Below are 16,796 nucleotides of genomic sequence, written 5' to 3'. Positions count from 1 at the left end.
GCTATAGATTTGATCCCAGGCAGTAAATTTCCTAAGGGAAGACTGTTTAATCTGTCGGTACCTGAACATACCGCTATGCGTTCATATATCAAGGAGTCTCTGGAAAAAGGACATATTCGTCCGTCTTCTTCCCCTCTTGGTGCGGGATTCTTTTTTGTGGCAAAAAAGGACGGATCTTTGAGACCTTGTATTGATTATCGGCTTTTAAATAAGATCACTGTCAAATTTCAGTATCCTTTACCGCTGTTGTCTGACTTGTTTGCCCGGATTAAGGGTGCCAAGTGGTTCACCAAGATAGACCTTCGTGGTGCGTACAACCTTGTGCGCATTAAGCAAGGTGATGAATGGAAAACCGCATTCAATACGCCCGAAGGTCATTTTGAGTACTTGGTGATGCCTTTTGGGCTCTCCAATGCGCCTTCAGTTTTTCAGTCCTTTATGCATGACATTTTCCGGAAGTATCTGGATAAATTTTTGATTGTTTATCTGGATGATATTTTGGTTTTTTCTGATAATTGGGATTCGCATGTGGAGCAGGTCAGGTTGGTCTTTAAAATTTTGCGTGAAAATTCTTTGTTTGTCAAGGGCTCAAAGTGTCTCTTTGGTGTACAGAAGGTTCCCTTTTTGGGGTTCATTTTTTCCCCTTCTGCTGTGGAGATGGACCCAGTCAAGGTCCGAGCTATTCTTGATTGGACTCAGCCCTCGTCAGTTAAGAGTCTTCAGAAGTTCTTGGGCTTCGCTAACTTCTACCGTCATTTTATCGCTAATTTTTCTAGCATTGTGAAACCTTTGACGGATATGACCAAGAAGGGCTCCGATGTAGCTAACTGGGCTCCTGCTGCCGTGGAGGCTTTCCAGGAGTTGAAACGCCGGTTTACTTCGGCGCCTGTTTTGTGCCAGCCTGACGTCTCACTTCCCTTTCAGGTTGAGGTGGATGCTTCGGAGATTGGGGCAGGGGCCGTTTTGTCGCAGAGAGGCCCTGGTTGCTCTGTTATGAAACCTTGTGCCTTTTTCTCTAGGAAGTTTTCGCCTGCCGAGCGAAATTATGATGTGGGCAATCGGGAGTTGTTGGCCATGAAATGGGCATTTGAGGAGTGGCGTCATTGGCTCGAGGGTGCTAAGCATCGTGTGGTGGTCTTGACTGATCACAAAAATCTGATGTATCTCGAGTCTGCTAAACGCCTTAATCCGAGACAGGCCCGCTGGTCATTGTTTTTCTCCCGCTTTGATTTTGTTGTCTCGTATTTACCAGGTTCAAAGAATGTGAAGGCCGATGCTCTTTCTAGGAGCTTTGTGCCTGATGCTCCTGGAGTCGCTGATCCTGTTGGTATTCTTAAAGATGGAGTTATCTTGTCAGCTATTTCTCCGGATCTGCGACGTGTGTTGCAGAGATTTCAGGCTGATAGGCCTGAGTCTTGTCTACCTGACAGACTGTTTGTTCCGGATAAGTGGACCAGCAGAGTCATTTCCGAGGTTCATTCCTCGGTGTTGGCAGGTCACCCGGGAATTTTTGGCACCAGAGATCTGGTGGCCAGGTCCTTTTGGTGGCCTTCCTTGTCAAGAGATGTGCGGTCATTTGTGCAGTCCTGTGGGACTTGTGCTCGAGCTAAGCCTTGCTGTTCTCGTGCCAGCGGTTTGCTCTTGCCCTTGCCTGTCCCGAAGAGACCTTGGACACATATCTCCATGGATTTCATTTCTGATCTTCCGCTATCTCAGGGCATGTCCGTTATCTGGGTGATATGTGATCGCTTCTCCAAGATGGTCCATTTGGTTCCTTTGCCTAAGCTGCCTTCCTCTTCCGATCTGGTTCCTGTGTTTTTCCAGAACGTGGTTCGTTTGCACGGCATCCCTGAGAATATTGTGTCAGACAGAGGATCCCAGTTCGTTTCCAGGTTCTGGCGATCCTTTTGTAGTAGGATGGGCATTGATTTGTCGTTTTCGTCTGCTTTCCATCCTCAGACTAATGGACAGACGGAGCGAACCAATCAGACTTTGGAGGCTTATTTGAGGTGTTTTGTCTCTGCTGATCAGGACGATTGGGTGACATTCTTGCCGTTGGCTGAGTTTGCCCTTAATAATCGGGCTAGTTCCGCCACCTTGGTTTCGCCTTTTTTCTGCAACTCTGGTTTCCATCCTCGCTTTTCTTCGGGTCATGTGGAGCCTTCTGACTGTCCTGGGGTGGATTCTGTGGTGGATAGGTTGCAGCAGATCTGGAATCATGTGGTGGACAACTTGAAGTTGTCACAGGAGAAGGCTCAGCGCTTTGCCAACCGCCGCCGCGGTGTGGGTCCCCGACTACGCGTTGGGGATTTGGTGTGGCTTTCTTCCCGCTTTGTTCCTATGAAGGTCTCCTCTCCCAAATTTAAACCTCGTTTTATTGGGCCTTACAAGATATTGGAAATCCTTAATCCTGTATCTTTTCGTCTGGATCTTCCTGTGTCGTTTGCTATTCACAATGTATTTCATAGGTCCTTGTTGCGGCGGTACATTGTGCCTGTAGTTCCTTCTGCTGAGCCTCCTGCTCCGGTGTTGGTTGAGGGCGAGTTGGAGTACGTGGTGGAGAAGATCTTGGATTCTCGCCTCTCCAGGCGGAGGCTTCAGTACCTGGTCAAGTGGAAGGGCTATGGTCAGGAGGATAATTCCTGGGTGGTCGCCTCTGATGTTCATGCGGCCGATTTAGTTCGTGCCTTTCATGCCGCTCATCCTGATCGCCCTGGTGGTCGTGGTGAGGGTTCGGTGACCCCTCACTAAGGGGGGGGTACTGTTGTGAATTTGCTTTTTGCTCCCTCTAGTGGTTACTAGTTTTTTGACTCTGGTTTTTCTGTCTTTCCTTTTATCCGCACCTGGGTCGTTAGTTAGGGGTGTTGCTATATAAGCTCCCTGGACCTTCAGTTCAATGCCTGGCAACGTAGTTATCAGAGCTAGTCTGCTGTGCTCTTGTCTACTGATCCTGGTTCCAGTTATATCAGCTAAGTCTGCCTTTTGCTTTTTGCTATTTGTTTTGGTTTTGTATTTTTGTCCAGCTTGTTCCAAATCTATATCCTGACCTTTGCTGGAAGCTCTAGGGGGCTGGTGTTCTCCCCCCGGACCGTTAGACGGTTCGGGGGTTCTTGAATTTCCAGTGTGGATTTTGATAGGGTTTTTGTTGACCATATAAGTTACCTTTCTTTATTCTGCTATCAGTAAGCGGGCCTCTCTGTGCTAAACCTGGTTCATTTCTGTGTTTGTCATTTCCTCTTACCTCACCGTCATTATTTGTGGGGGGCTTCTATCCAGCTTTGGGGTCCCCTTCTCTGGAGGCAAGAAAGGTCTTTGTTTTCCTCTACTAGGGGTAGCTAGATTCTCCGGCTGGCGCGTGTCATCTAGAATCAACGTAGGAATGATCCCCGGCTACTTCTAGTGTTGGCGTTAGGAGTAGATATATGGTCAACCCAGTTACCACTGCCCTATGAGCTGGATTTGTGTATTCTGCAGACTTCCACGTTCCTCTGAGACCCTCGCCATTGGGGTCATAACATACAGCTGACATCCGGCACTATGTGCCAGGAGCTGTCACGGACCGATCCTGGCACATTAACCCCCGGAACACTGCAATCAAACATGATGTCAGCATTCCGGCGGCATAGGGAAGCATCGTGCATGGAGGGGGCTCCCTGCCTGCTTCCCTGAGACTTCCGTCTCCTCAGATGGCTGCGGGGCTCCTTCGGGTCCTGCAGGGAGGTGGCTTGCGCCGGCAATCCTGCAGCACTGCCTGTCAAATTGCTGATCTGACACAGTGCTCTGCAAAGTGTCAGATCAGTGATCTGACACTATACAACCATGTCCCACCCTGGGACAAAGTAAAAAAGTAAAAAAATATATATATTTACATGTGTAAAAAAAAAAAAAATCCTAAACTAAGAAAAAAAATATCGTTCCAATAAATACATTTCTTTATCTAAATAAAAAAACAATAAAAGTACACATATTTAGTATCGCCACATCCGTAACGACCCGACCTATAAAACTGTCCCACTAGTTAACCCCTTCAGTGAACACCGTAAAAAAAGAGAAAAAAAACGAGGCAAAAAACAACGCATTATTATCATACCTCCGAACAAAAAGTAGAATAACACGCAATAAAAAAAGGATATAAATAAACATGGTACCGCTGAAAACGTCATCTTGTCCTGCAAAAAATGAGCCGCCATACAGCGTCATCAGTGAAAAAATAAAAAAGTTAATAGTCCTCAAAATAAATCGATACAAAAAATTATTATTTTTTATATAAAAGCGCCAAAACATAAAAAAGTGATATAAATGAGGTATCACTGTAATCGTACTGACTTTATCAGTTTTACCAAACCTGGAACGGTATAAATGCCCCCTCCAAAAGAAATTCATGAATAGCTGGTTTTTGGTCATTCTGCCTCACAAAAATCAGAATAAAAAGCGATCAAAAAAGTCACATGCCCGAAAATGGTAACAATAAAAACATCAACTCGTCCCGTAAAAAACAAGACCTCACATGACTCTGTGGACCAAAATTTGGAAAAATTATAGCTCTCAAAATGTGGAGACGCAAAAACTATTTTTTGTAATAAAAAGCGTCTTTTAGTGTGTGACAGCTGCCAATCATAAAGATCTGCTAAAACCCCCCCACTATAAATAGTAAATCAAACCCCCCTTCATCACCCCCTTAGTTAGGAAAAAATAATAAAATAAAAAATTGTATTTATTTCCATTTTCCCATTAGGGTTAGGGTTAGAGTTGGGGCTAAAGTTAGGGTTAGGGCTACAGTTAGGGTTGGGGCTAAAGTTAGGGTTAGGGTTGGGGCTAAAGTTAGGGTTAGGGCTAAAGTTAGGGTTAGGGTTGGGGCTAAAGTTAGGGTTAGGGTTTGGATTACATTTACGGTTGGGATTAGGGTTAGGGGTGTGTCAGGGTTAGGGGTGTGGTTAGGGTTTTGGTTGGGATTAGAGTTAGGGGTGTGTTGGAGTTAGGGGTGTGGTTAGGTTTGGGATTAAGGTTAGGGGTGTGTTAGGGTTAGGGGTGTGTTGGGGATAGGGGTGTGGTTGGGATTAGGGTTAGTGACATGTTCAGGTTAGGGGTGTGGTTAGGGTTATGGCTAGGGTTGAGATTAGGGTTAGGGGTGTGTTTCGGTTAGGGTTTCAGTTAGAATTGGGGGTTTCCACTGTTTAGGCACATCAGGGGCTCTCCAAACACGACATGGCGTCCGATCTCAATTCCAGCCAATTCTGCATTGCACCCAAAGAGGGGTTAACCCTAACATATGGGGTATCAGGGTACTCAGGACAAATTGGACAACAATTATTGGGGTCCAATTTCTCTTGTTACCCTTGGGAAAATAAAAATTTGGGGGCTAAACAATCAATTTTTGTGGGAAAAAAATATTTTCACGGCTCTGCGTTATAAACGGTAGTGAAACACTTGGGGGTTCAAAGTTCTCACAACACATCTATATAAGTTCCTTGGGGAGTCTAGTTTCCAATATGGGGTCACTTGCGGGGGGTTTCTACTGTTTAGGTACACTAGTGGCTCTGCAAATGCAACGTGACGCCTGCAGACCAATCCATCTAAGCCTGCATTCCAAACGGCGCTCCTTCCCTTCCGAGCTCTGCCATGTGCCCAAACGGTGGTTCCCCCCCACATATGGGGTATCAGCATACTCAGGACAAATTGGACAACACCTTTTGGGTCCAATTTCTCCTATTACCCTTGGGAAAATACAAAACTGGGGCTAAAAAATAATTTTTGTGGAAAAAAAAGAATTTTTATTTTCACGGCTCTGCGTTATAAACTGTAGTGAAACAGTTGGGGCTTCAAAGTTCTCACAACACATCTAGATAAGTTCCTTAGGGGGCCTACTTTCCAAAATGGTGTCACTTGTGGTGGGTTTCCACTGTTTAGGCACATCAGGGGCTCTCCAAACGCGACATGGCATCCCATCTCAATTCCAGTCAATTTTGCATTGAAAAGTCAAACAGCGCTACTTCCCTTCCGAGCTCTGCCATGCGCCCAAACAGTGGTTTACCCCCACATATGGGGTTTCAGCGTACTCAGGACAAATTGCACAACAACTTTTGGGGTCCAATTTCTTCTGTTACTCTTGGGAAAATAAAAAATTGGGGGCGAAAAGATCATTTTTGCGAAAAAATATCATTTTTTATTTTTACGGTTCTACATTATAAACTTCTGTGACACACTTGGTGGGTCAAAGTTCTCACGAGTCACCACACTTCTAGATAAGTTCCTTAGGAGGTCTATTTTCCAAAATGCTGTCACTTGTGGGGGGTTTCAATGTTTAGGCACATCAGGGGCTCTCCAAGCGTGACATGCCGCCCTATCTCAATTCCAGTCAATTTTGCATTGAAAAGTCAAACGGTGATCCTTCCCTTCCAAGCTATGCCATGTGCCCAAACAGTGGTTAACCCCCACATATGGGATATCAGCGTACTCAGGACAAATTGCTCAACAACTTTTGGTGTCCAATTTCTTCTGCTACCCTTGGGAAAATAAAAAATTGGGGACAAAAAGATCATTTTTGTGAAAAAAATATGATTTTTTTTATTTTTACGGCTCTGCATTATAAACTTTTGTGAAGCACTTGGTGGGTCAAAGTGCTCACGAGTCACCACACTTCTAGATAAGTTCCTTAGGAGGTCTATTTTCCAAAATGTTGTCACTTGTGGGGGGTTTCAATGTTTAGGCACATCAGGGGCTCTCCAAGCGTGACATGCCGCCCTATCTCAATTCCAGTCAATTTTGCATTGAAAAGTCAAACGGTGCTCCTTCCCTTCCGAGCTCTGCCATGCGCCCAAACAGTGGTTTACCCCCACATATGGGGTATCAGCGTACAACAACCTTTGGGGTTCAATTTCTCCTGTTACCCTTGGTAAAATAAAACAAATTGGAGCTGAATTAAATTTTTTGTGAAAAAAAGTTAAATGTTCATTTTTTTTTAAACATTCCAAAAATTCCTGTGAAACACCTGAAGGGTTAATAAACTTCTTAAAGGTGGTTTTGAGCACCTTTGAGGGGGGCAGTTTTTAGAATGGTGTCACACTTGGGTATTTTCTATCATATAGACCCCTCAAAGTGACTTCAAATGTGATGTGGTCCCTAAAAAAAATGGTGGTGTAAAAATGTTGAAATTGCTGGTCAAATTTAAACCCTTATAACTTCCTAACAAAAAAAAATTTGGGTTCCAAAATTGTGCTGATGTAAAGTAGACATGTGGGAAATGTTACTTATTAAGTATTTTTTGTGAGATATCTCATATTTAAGGGCATAAAAATTAAAAGTTGGAAAATTGCAAAATTTTCAGGAAATTTCCTTTTTTCCAAAAATAACCGCAGGTAATATCAAAGAAATTTTACCACTATCATGAAGTACAATATGTCACGATAAAACAGTGTCAGAATCATCAGGATCCGTTGAAGCGTTCCAGAGTTGTAAGCCCATAAAGGGACAGTGGTCAGAATTGTAAAAATTGTCCCGGTCATTAACGTGCAAACCACCCTTGGGAGTTAATGGGTTAATGAGCGGATGACCTCCAGTGGGGATATGATGTTGAACCCCTTTTACCTGCCCAAAATCTAGTGGGTGCTTGCTGAATACCTGCTCATACTCATGGGTACACAAAAGATATTTCCATGGTACCGCCATCCCCCCACACAGTCTAATGTTTTCATAGTACCACAAGTCCACCACACACAGTATAATCTTCATACAGTACCATCATTCCCTCCACACAGTATAATATTCCCACAGTACCACCATCCCACCACACAGTATAATGCTCCCACAGCAACGCCATTCCCCCACACACATTATACAGTAATCTTCTCACAGTATCGTCATTCCCTCCTCACAGTATAATATTCCCGCCATACCGCCATTCCCCCAGAGATAGAATAACCTTCCCACAGTACCGCCATTCCACCATGCACAGTATAATGCTCCTACAGTACTGTCATTTCCCCCACACAGTATACTGTCCCCATAGTACGGCTATCCCCCTACACAGAGTACAATGCTATCAAAGTACCATCATCATTATACACAGTATAATGTTCCCACAGCACCGCAGTCCTCTCCATGCTGAGTGGGGGTCCTTACTTTGTGTAGCAGGCTGTGGTGGCCATAATACTGTATGAGGTGTGTTTGGACCAACATATTGTGTGGAGTCTGTTGGGTCCATCATACTGTGTGGGAGACCTCATTCTGAGCCACCTGGGTCACCAGAGGGAATATTGGTGATGAGTCAGATAGGGATTAGTAAGTGAGAAATGCAGACTTTTGGTCTATCTAGTTGCTTACCTACTTAAATTAACAAAGGCAGCATGCAATCTGTAGAGTCGGGAGATATGACTCCGCCAAATATATATACAGTATATATCTGTATAACTTTTTCCTTTAAGTTGGAGGACCCAATTATAGCTATTGCTGTAGGACCTGTGATTTCTATCTATTCCTTCCCCTGTGAATAGGATAATAGAGTATAATAAAGTTGTTATGGACGTGACTTAGCTCACATTTGTGCAGTGACTGTTTTCCCTATAGTGACGGATATTTCTTTTTGCTAAAACTGTGATTTTTTTCACATGAAACCTTTTTTAACCTTTTTAAACCCCTCTGATGAGTGCGATCATACAACATACAAGCCTCTGATGGCTCCGGTGATGCCCTGTACTACTGTAGTGCCGTGTATCATCACTGCTGTCAGTGTAGTACTAACGGCCCCATACACATGAGATAAGAGTTGGCTGAATGGTCATTTGGCAGACGGCCATCTCTCCCGACTCCCCCATACACACATATTCCAGCTTTCCTGTGGTCTGTATGAGAGAGTCGCCTCCAGACTCCTCTAGAGGAGGATTATCTACAGGAAGAACAAACAGATTATCCTCTGAAATTCAGGATGCCAGATCCTTCTCTGCCCTGACATCATCTGTCGGGAGGCCCCCAATTACATTATATAGTCGCCCAAACCCCCGAAATCAGTGCTTTCATGCAACTTTACTCTAATGTGTATGGGGCAATAATAGGTAACTCATTGGACGCTGCCTCTGGCCCGACCTAATAGACCTTCATACATTGCAGGCCCAGACACCATTACTAGGCCTGTAAGTATCATAGTAACTAGGCCGCCCCATACTATCGAGTACTTGGGGGCGGAAGGGCATTCAGCCGAACTGTGTCACACCTTCTTAGATGCCATGTTTGCTTTTCACAGCAGCAAGTGTTAAGGTACCGTCACACTAGGCGATATCGCCAGCGATCCGTGACGTTGCAGCGACCTGGATAGCGATATCGCTGTATTTGACACGCAGCAGCGATCTGGATCCCGCTGTGAAATTGCTGGTCGCTGCTAGAAGGTCTGCACTTTATTTGGTCGCTAGGTCGCCGTGTATCGCCGTGTTTGACAGCAAAAGCAAGGATACCAGCGATATTTTACACTGGTAACCAGGGTAAACATCGGGTTACTAAGCGCAGGGCCGCGCTTAGTAACCCGATGTTTACCCTGGTTACCAGCGTAAAAGTTAAAAAAACAAACAGCACATACTCACCAGCGCGTCCCCCAGCCTCTGCTTCCTGACATTACTGAGCACCGGCCCTAAACTGAAAGTGAAAGCACAGCGGTGACGTCACCGCTGTGCTGTTAGGGCCGGAGCTCAGTCAGTGTCAGGAAGCAGAGGCTGGGGGACGCGCTGGTGAGTATGTGCTGTTTGTTTTTTTAACTTTTACGCTGGTAACCAGGGTAAACATCGGGTTACTAAGCGCGGCCGTGCGCTTAGCAACCCGATGCTTACCCTGGTTACCCGGGGACCTCGGCATCGTTGGTCGCTGGAGAGCGGTCTGTGTGACAGCTCTCCAGCGACCAAACAGCGACGCTGCAGCGATCGGCATCGCTGTCGCTATCGCTGCAGCGTCGCTTAATGTGACGGTACCTTTAAACTGCCAGGGTTTTTGTTGCAGCCGCTCCTGTGCCGTCCCTGCAATGTACATGTATGCTCTTGTGCACAAAAGAGTTAAAAAAAGAAAACAAACAAACAAATGTTTGACGTGTTAAAAACAAACTGTGTCTCCTGCTTTTTTATATTATTCCCTTTTTGCAAAAATTGTTAATGACAATTTCCTTTTTAAACATTTTATTATCTGCTTTTTTCTGTTGTTTTTCCTGTAGTATAGGAAAGCCTAAGGCCAGAAATAAACTCCATAAAACACTGTACATGGAGACTTTATGATCAGATAATTTTTGCCTGCTGTATTTGTGGAAACAAAAAATCTTTTATAAAAGCCTCAAACTTCTGTGTGTGAATCAGACCTGAGATCTAACGTGATAGAAGATTACAGTGCGGGGAAGACGGGAAACCTTCATATAGACGGCCGGTGGGGATGGAGTCAGTGACGGACTCTGGACAAATATGTTTCTAGAGCCGTAGTAGAAGATGAAGATATCGTCCTCACGATGAAGTAATTATTTCTCCTGTCACGTGTAATGAATATCTCCTGCAGTATTGCTAATGCCGATTCCAGTGTCAGTAAATGAGACGAGAATTAGCGTTATGGAAGATGAGTCTATGAGGAACGTATTCAGCTGCCGACTCCGAGGAAGAAACCGCTTGTTGTCTGTGGCCTAAATATATAGGTTTTATTAGTAGATGTAAAGAAGAAAACTAAATACTGTAAAATAATAAATTTCTTCATATGTTTCCCTTATTATCTCCAGTAATTGTATTATTACACAGGATTTTTATGATGTTACATCGGCTCATCTTCTTCTCATTCAGGTCTCTACAATATCTGATCCTCTGTGATGATCTTGTATATAAGATAATTTTTCTGAATTACCCATCAAAGATGAATATGGGCAGAGACAAGATGGCAGAGAGGATATTACACCTCACCCTAGAGATCCTCTTCCGGCTTACTGGAGAGGTGAGTGATTCTGGTGACGTCACATTACATCATTCTTATATATGGGAATAACAGATGGACAGAACTGGAGAGGTGAGGACTCTGGAAATGTCTGTAGTGAGATTTATTAATGTATCTTTCCATAACCAGGATTACACAGTAGTGAAGAAGACCTCTAGTGAGCGCTGTCAGGACCCCGTGTCTGAGGGATGGGGAAGATCCCTGAGCCCAATCACTGGGCCTCCACCTCACCCCCTGATACATGAGGACATCAATGACCAGAAGATCCTAGACCTCATCTACAAGATGATTGAGCTGCTGATTGGAGAGGTGACACTGCTGGGAATGCTGGGACATTATACAGTAACGCTATGAATGGAGCGGGGGGATGACGGTATCATTGTGTGTGTCAGGTTCCTATAAGGTGTCAGGATGTCGCTGTCTATTTCTCCATGGAGGAGTGGGAGTATTTAGAAGGACACAAAGATCTGTACAAGAACGTCATGATGGAGGTTCCCCAGCCCCTCACATCACCAGGTAATAGACAGGACTAAATACACATAGCCTATAATTATCTGTATATAAAGAATGAATTCAGTCCCTGTATGTTTCCTCCAGATCTATCCTGTAAGAGGACAACACCAGAGAGATGTCCCCGTCCTCTTCTTCCACAGGACTGTAAACAAGAAGATCCCAATGTTCCTCAGGATCATCAGGTAGATGGAGAGAAGGTGTCATGAGATCTCCCCTATAATGTGTAGACGGTGGTGAAGGTCTTGTGCTCAGTCATGTTTTACCCACCAGTATTATATGTTTTATACTGGTGTCATGAGAACGGTGGAGATGGCAGGATTAGAGCTGATCATAGATGTGGCTTCTTCACCTGTCTGTGACTTTTACAATATTTGTTTCAGGGTGAAGATCTGACCCATATTAATACTACAGAGACTTATGTGAGGGGTGATGAGTGGTGTAAAGAGGAGATTCCTACATATGACTACCCAGGTGAGTAGTAACCACTAAATGCAGGGAAGTCACAGATTCTTCTCTGCCACCGGCTGTGGCTGCTTTATCGGTGGTGTAGTCTGGCTGTATCACAATCGGTGATCACCATTTGGCCTCAAGACCACAACATTCTCCTCTTCTCAAAACTGTTCTATTGACTTTGGACATTGAAAGCCCTTTTCTATAGAACTTACAACCTGGAAGATCCACCTACTGTAGCCTTGGATTAGAAAACGCTGACCGTTACCTGCCCAGATCTGTAAACTACAAAGCCAAATGACAGTGTACGTAGAATGTGCAGTTGTAGCGCCCCCACTGCCGCAGGGCCGAGGGGTACCCGGTACCGGGCCTCTGAGTCTCTGCTCTGGGGTTGTCACGGCAGCTAGGCCCCGGTCCGTGACCCTGCCGTGGGGCGCACAGTGAATAATAGGTGTGGATGATGGTGGTGCGGTGCAGTAAATAACGAGGACACCAGGTTGTAGTCTCTTTACCTCTTTACTGAAGGGTTTTGAGACCTCAGTCCAGAGCGCTGTCCACCGGGCTGTCAGAGACCGGCCGGTCCAAAGGCATATCAGGAGTTCTCTTTACAGGTGGGAATCAGTGGCTACCTTCTAGCGCTGGGTGTTGTAGTCCTTCCCTGCTGAGCTCCCGGGATAGTCCTCACAACTGAATCTGTCTGTCTCTGATGTTCGTTCTCTCCGTCCCCCCCAGATGATATGGTAGGACGCACCCGTATGACGGGGTAGGCCTGGAGTTCTTCCGGGACCCTAGAGTCGCCCCTCTCCCACAGCTGCCTCCGTTGTCTGCTTAGGTGTTAAATGAGACAGCCAACCTTTAATTGGCTGTCCTGCCGTGGTTTGCAGTAGTACTTAAAGTCTCTTACTTGCTCGGCGTTCCGGCCACCGACTGTTTGCGCCTCAGAAGGATGTTGCCTCAGTCTAACAGCACGACTCCTTCTGGTCCTAATTCCTCTTTCACTGTATTCCCGTAGTGCACTGGTTAGTTCTGCTCTGAGGATTCTGTCAGGATCCCATCCCTGACAGGTCCTCTCACTAGCTCTTCCCAGCTACTTCTCTCCGTCTTCCTGTCCAACCCCCAGTTTTACCAGAGTGTGAGGAGTGGCCTACTAGATAGGACCACCCCCCCTGGTGGCCGGAGTGTGAAGTGTAGTGAGGTGTTACCTGATCAGAGAAACTCCTTTAGTGCAATCAGACGTACCATAGCTCCCCATAGTGGCGGAGCCACAGCACTGCAACGACCAGGACTCTGGGGCGCTGCACTCCCCCCCGGTTAAATCCAGTACTCCGGGACTGGGAAAACAAGAACAACAATACATGTTAACAGGGAACACACAAAATTTTGAAATAGCATAAACAATTAAACATAACAGTGCTTCCCTTTATGGGAGGTGAGAACTCTTGAACGTTGCGAAAATTAGGTCATGCACAGTTTATGACTCTCAGTTCAGTGGTTGAAACAGCGGGGACCCCGGGTAAACAAAGGGGCCCCCTTGTGAAAGTTTTTGAGCAATTCACTGTCCATTACTCTATTGTCCATTTTAAAACCTGTAACAAAAGATATACACACAAACATTTTCAACTAGATAGCAGCCCTTATTAATACCTCCAAGTTTTGTAGCGGAGGGGAGTTTGATTTTGCGTGCTGCGTGTGGACCTTCGCAGCGCAGGGGTTGCTATTGGCCTAACAGGGCCCGCTATGCTTGCTACCGCTGGTGTAATGCACTGTCTTCTAGCTACACTTCTAGTGAGTCTGGGTAGCACTGGCAGGTTGGGGCTCTCAGAGCTGCGGCTATCAACAGTGGGTACAGCAGATTCACCGATAGCAGAGGGAAGATTTGCCGGTTCAACGGTTGGCATGGCATCGTCAGGTAGGGCTTGTTGAGGTTGCGGGGCCGGATGATCTGGTACCACCATCGCTTCTGGTGGGTCCGGCTGTTCAAACGTTAGAACAGGTATCACGATGGCCTGATTTATCTGAGTCCAGGACTGGGGAAAGTCACCAAGGACGGTATGGATCATCTTCTCCTTTTCCACCGGCGGGGAGATTCTTGGGGCCGTGTCCCTCTCTCTCAACTTATCGGGGCAGACCTTAAGGTGATCCCTGGATACCGCTGTCGAGGTCTCCCCTCTGTCCTTGCTGATGAGACAGACCTTCGTGTTGTCGAAGTCGGATGGCAGGATGGTATACGGTTCCGCTTCCCATTGGTCATCGAGCTTGTGTAATCTCCTCTTTCGTTTAAGTACTTGCTCACCAGGTGACAGGGGAATCGCAGGAGCGTGTTGGTTGTAGTCCCTTTCTTGTTTCTGCCTAGCCTGGGCGAGACTTCTTTCTACACTCTCCTGTACTTCGCGGTACCTTCGCTGCCTTTCTGCATCCCAATCTGCATCCGGCGAGGTATCTTCGGGCACTAGGACCCCCATGTCCAGATCAACGGGTAACCGACTAGATCTTCCTCGCATCAGGTACGCTGGAGTACAGTTGGTGGAACTTACTGGGATGTGATTGTACATATCCACCAAGTCAGGCAACTTTATCGGCCACAGGTTCCGTTCCTCCACAGGCAAGGTCTTCAATAAATCGATTACCACTTGATTCATCTTCTCGCACATCCCGTTGGTTTGAGGATGGTACGGTGTGGTTCTGATCTTCCTGCACCCGTACAGTTGGCAGAATTCTTGAAACACTTCTGCTTCGAATGCAGGTCCCTGATCGGTCAGTACCTTCTCTGGGTAGCCATGGGGCCTACAAAAGTGCTGCTGGAAGGCCCTGGCGGCAGTCCTGGCCGTTAGATCCTTGACAGGTACAACCACCAAAAACCTGGAGTAGTGGTCCACGATGGTAAGGGCGTAGATATAGCCCGACCGGCTAGGTGTCAGCTTCACATGATCCAGCGCGACCAGTTCGAGCGGCCGTTTGGTGATGATAGGCCGCAGGGGAGCCCGTTGACTGTCACGGTCCTTCCTGCGCAGACTACATGGACCACACTCCCGACACCACTTCTCAATGGTTCTCTTCATGCCAATCCAATAGAACCTCCCTCGGAGTAGCCTCTCTAGCTTCCTCCATCCGAAGTGTCCGGCTCCATCGTGGTAGGCTCCCAGAACCATGGGCGCATCTTGCCTTGGCACCACTATCTGCCACACCAATTCATGAGTACGTGGGTCGATGCTCCTCCTGCACAGCTTACCATCATGGATAAACAGTTTGCTTCTCCCCTTCCACAGCTGTTGGGTTTCCTGTGGATCATCTGGGCCGGGATGCAACCCTGCCTGCGTCAAGAGCTCTTTCACCCGACGGACCGCGGGGTCACCATCCTGGGTTTCTGCCCACCCGTGATGAGGCAGGGGATTCAGCGTGGCATCTGGTTGGTTCTTGTGCCTGTTCTTCACATGATGAGAGTTCTGAGTGGCTTTGGGGCGATGGAATGCAGGCAGCTCCACCTCTTCAAGTGCCTCCGGGTCTTCTCCCGTTTCTGGCAAATTGGGCATTCGGGACAAGGCATCGGCATTGGCATTCTGGTGTCCTGCCCGGTACTTGATGGTGAAATCGTAGTTGGACAGCCGGGCCATCCATCGCTGTTCCAAGGCCCCGAGTTTGGCAGTATCCAGATGCGTTAGGGGATTGTTATCCGTAAAGACGGTGAATTTCGCGGAGGCCAGGTAGTGTTTGAACCTCTCTGTCACTGCCCAGACGAGGGCCAGGAATTCCAGCTTAAAGGAACTGTAGTTGTCAGGGTTCCTTTCTGTGGGATGGAGTTTCCTGCTGGCGTACGCGATCACCCTTTCTTTGCCGTTCTGAACCTGGGACAGCACGGCTCCTAATCCCACATTGCTGGCATCTGTGTACAGCACAAACGGTTGATCGTATTCGGGGTAAGCCAGTACCTCTTCTCCCGTCAGTGCCGACTTCAAACAGGTGAAGGATTCCTCCAGCTCCTCGTTCCAATCAAAGGGGGTTTTCCTCCCCTTGGTCTTCTTTGGTTGGCCCACCAGCAGGTTTTGCAAGGGTGCGGCCTTCTTGGTGAAGTCCTTAATGAATCTCCGGTAGTAACCTACCAACCCGAGGAACTGCCGGACTTCGTGGAGGTCACTAGGCTTTGGCCAGTCCTTGATCACTGTGACCTTGTCGGGGTCTGGGGCCACTCCTTCAGCGCTCACCACATGGCCCAGGTACTGCACTTTAGGTTTGAGCAGATGACACTTGGACGGTTTCACCTTCAAGCCGAAGTTGGACAGGGCTTCAAACCCCTCGGCCAGGTGCTTCAGATGGTCTTCGTAGGTCTTAGAGAAGACAATGACATCATCCAAATACAGCAGCACAGTTTCAAAGTTCATGTGTCCTAGGCAGCACTCCATCATCCTCTGGAACGTTCCGGGAGCATTGCACAGTCCGAAGGGCATGTAGTTGAACTCGCAGAGACCCATTGGTGTCGTGAAGGCCATCTTCTCTTTGTCCGCCTCCGCTACAGGAACCTGCCAGTACCCACTGGTGAGATCTAAGGTAGAGAAGTAGTTAGCAGATTTTAAGGCGGCCAGAGACTCCTCTATCCTGGGCAGTGGGTATGCGTCCTTATGTGTAATGCGATTCAACTGCCTGTAATCAACATACATCCTCATTGTACCATCTTTCTTTTTAACAAGGACTAACGGAGCTGCCCAGGGGCTACAGCTGTCTCTCACCACCCCAGCCTCCTTCATTTCCCGCAACATGTCCTTGGCACACTGGTAATGAGCTGGGGGTACAGGGCGATATCTCTCTTTTATGGGTCGGTGATCTCCCGTGGGGATGTGATGTTGGATCCCTTTCACCTGCCCAAAATCTAAGGGGTGTTTGCTGAATACCTGCTCGTA

The 16,796-nt window shown here is 46.9% G+C and overlaps 1 protein-coding gene across 3 annotated transcripts in view; it reads left to right on the top strand.

The window, feature by feature from the left end:
- Positions 1–16,796, top strand: part of LOC143767676 (uncharacterized) — a 70,168-nt gene that overhangs the window by 33,433 nt on the left and 19,939 nt on the right. For 2 of the 3 annotated variants that reach the window (XM_077256152.1, XM_077256153.1), the window contains exons 2-6: positions 10,794–10,941; positions 11,071–11,250; positions 11,334–11,457; positions 11,539–11,636; positions 11,835–11,925. In XM_077256152.1, the coding sequence (XP_077112267.1) occupies positions 10,864–10,941; positions 11,071–11,250; positions 11,334–11,457; positions 11,539–11,636; positions 11,835–11,925 (571 nt within the window). In that variant the 5' untranslated portion in view covers positions 10,794–10,863. Of the gene's footprint in view, positions 1–10,191; positions 10,477–10,793; positions 10,942–11,070; positions 11,251–11,333; positions 11,458–11,538; positions 11,637–11,834; positions 11,926–16,796 lie in introns of those variants that run through there. The other variant, XM_077256151.1, reaches the window with a different exon arrangement.

This window comes from Ranitomeya variabilis, chromosome 4, assembly GCF_051348905.1.
Source record: "Ranitomeya variabilis isolate aRanVar5 chromosome 4, aRanVar5.hap1, whole genome shotgun sequence".
In the NCBI taxonomy this organism is placed as follows: Eukaryota; Metazoa; Chordata; class Amphibia; order Anura; family Dendrobatidae; genus Ranitomeya; species Ranitomeya variabilis.
This window is presented reverse-complemented; position numbering and strand designations above follow the sequence as displayed.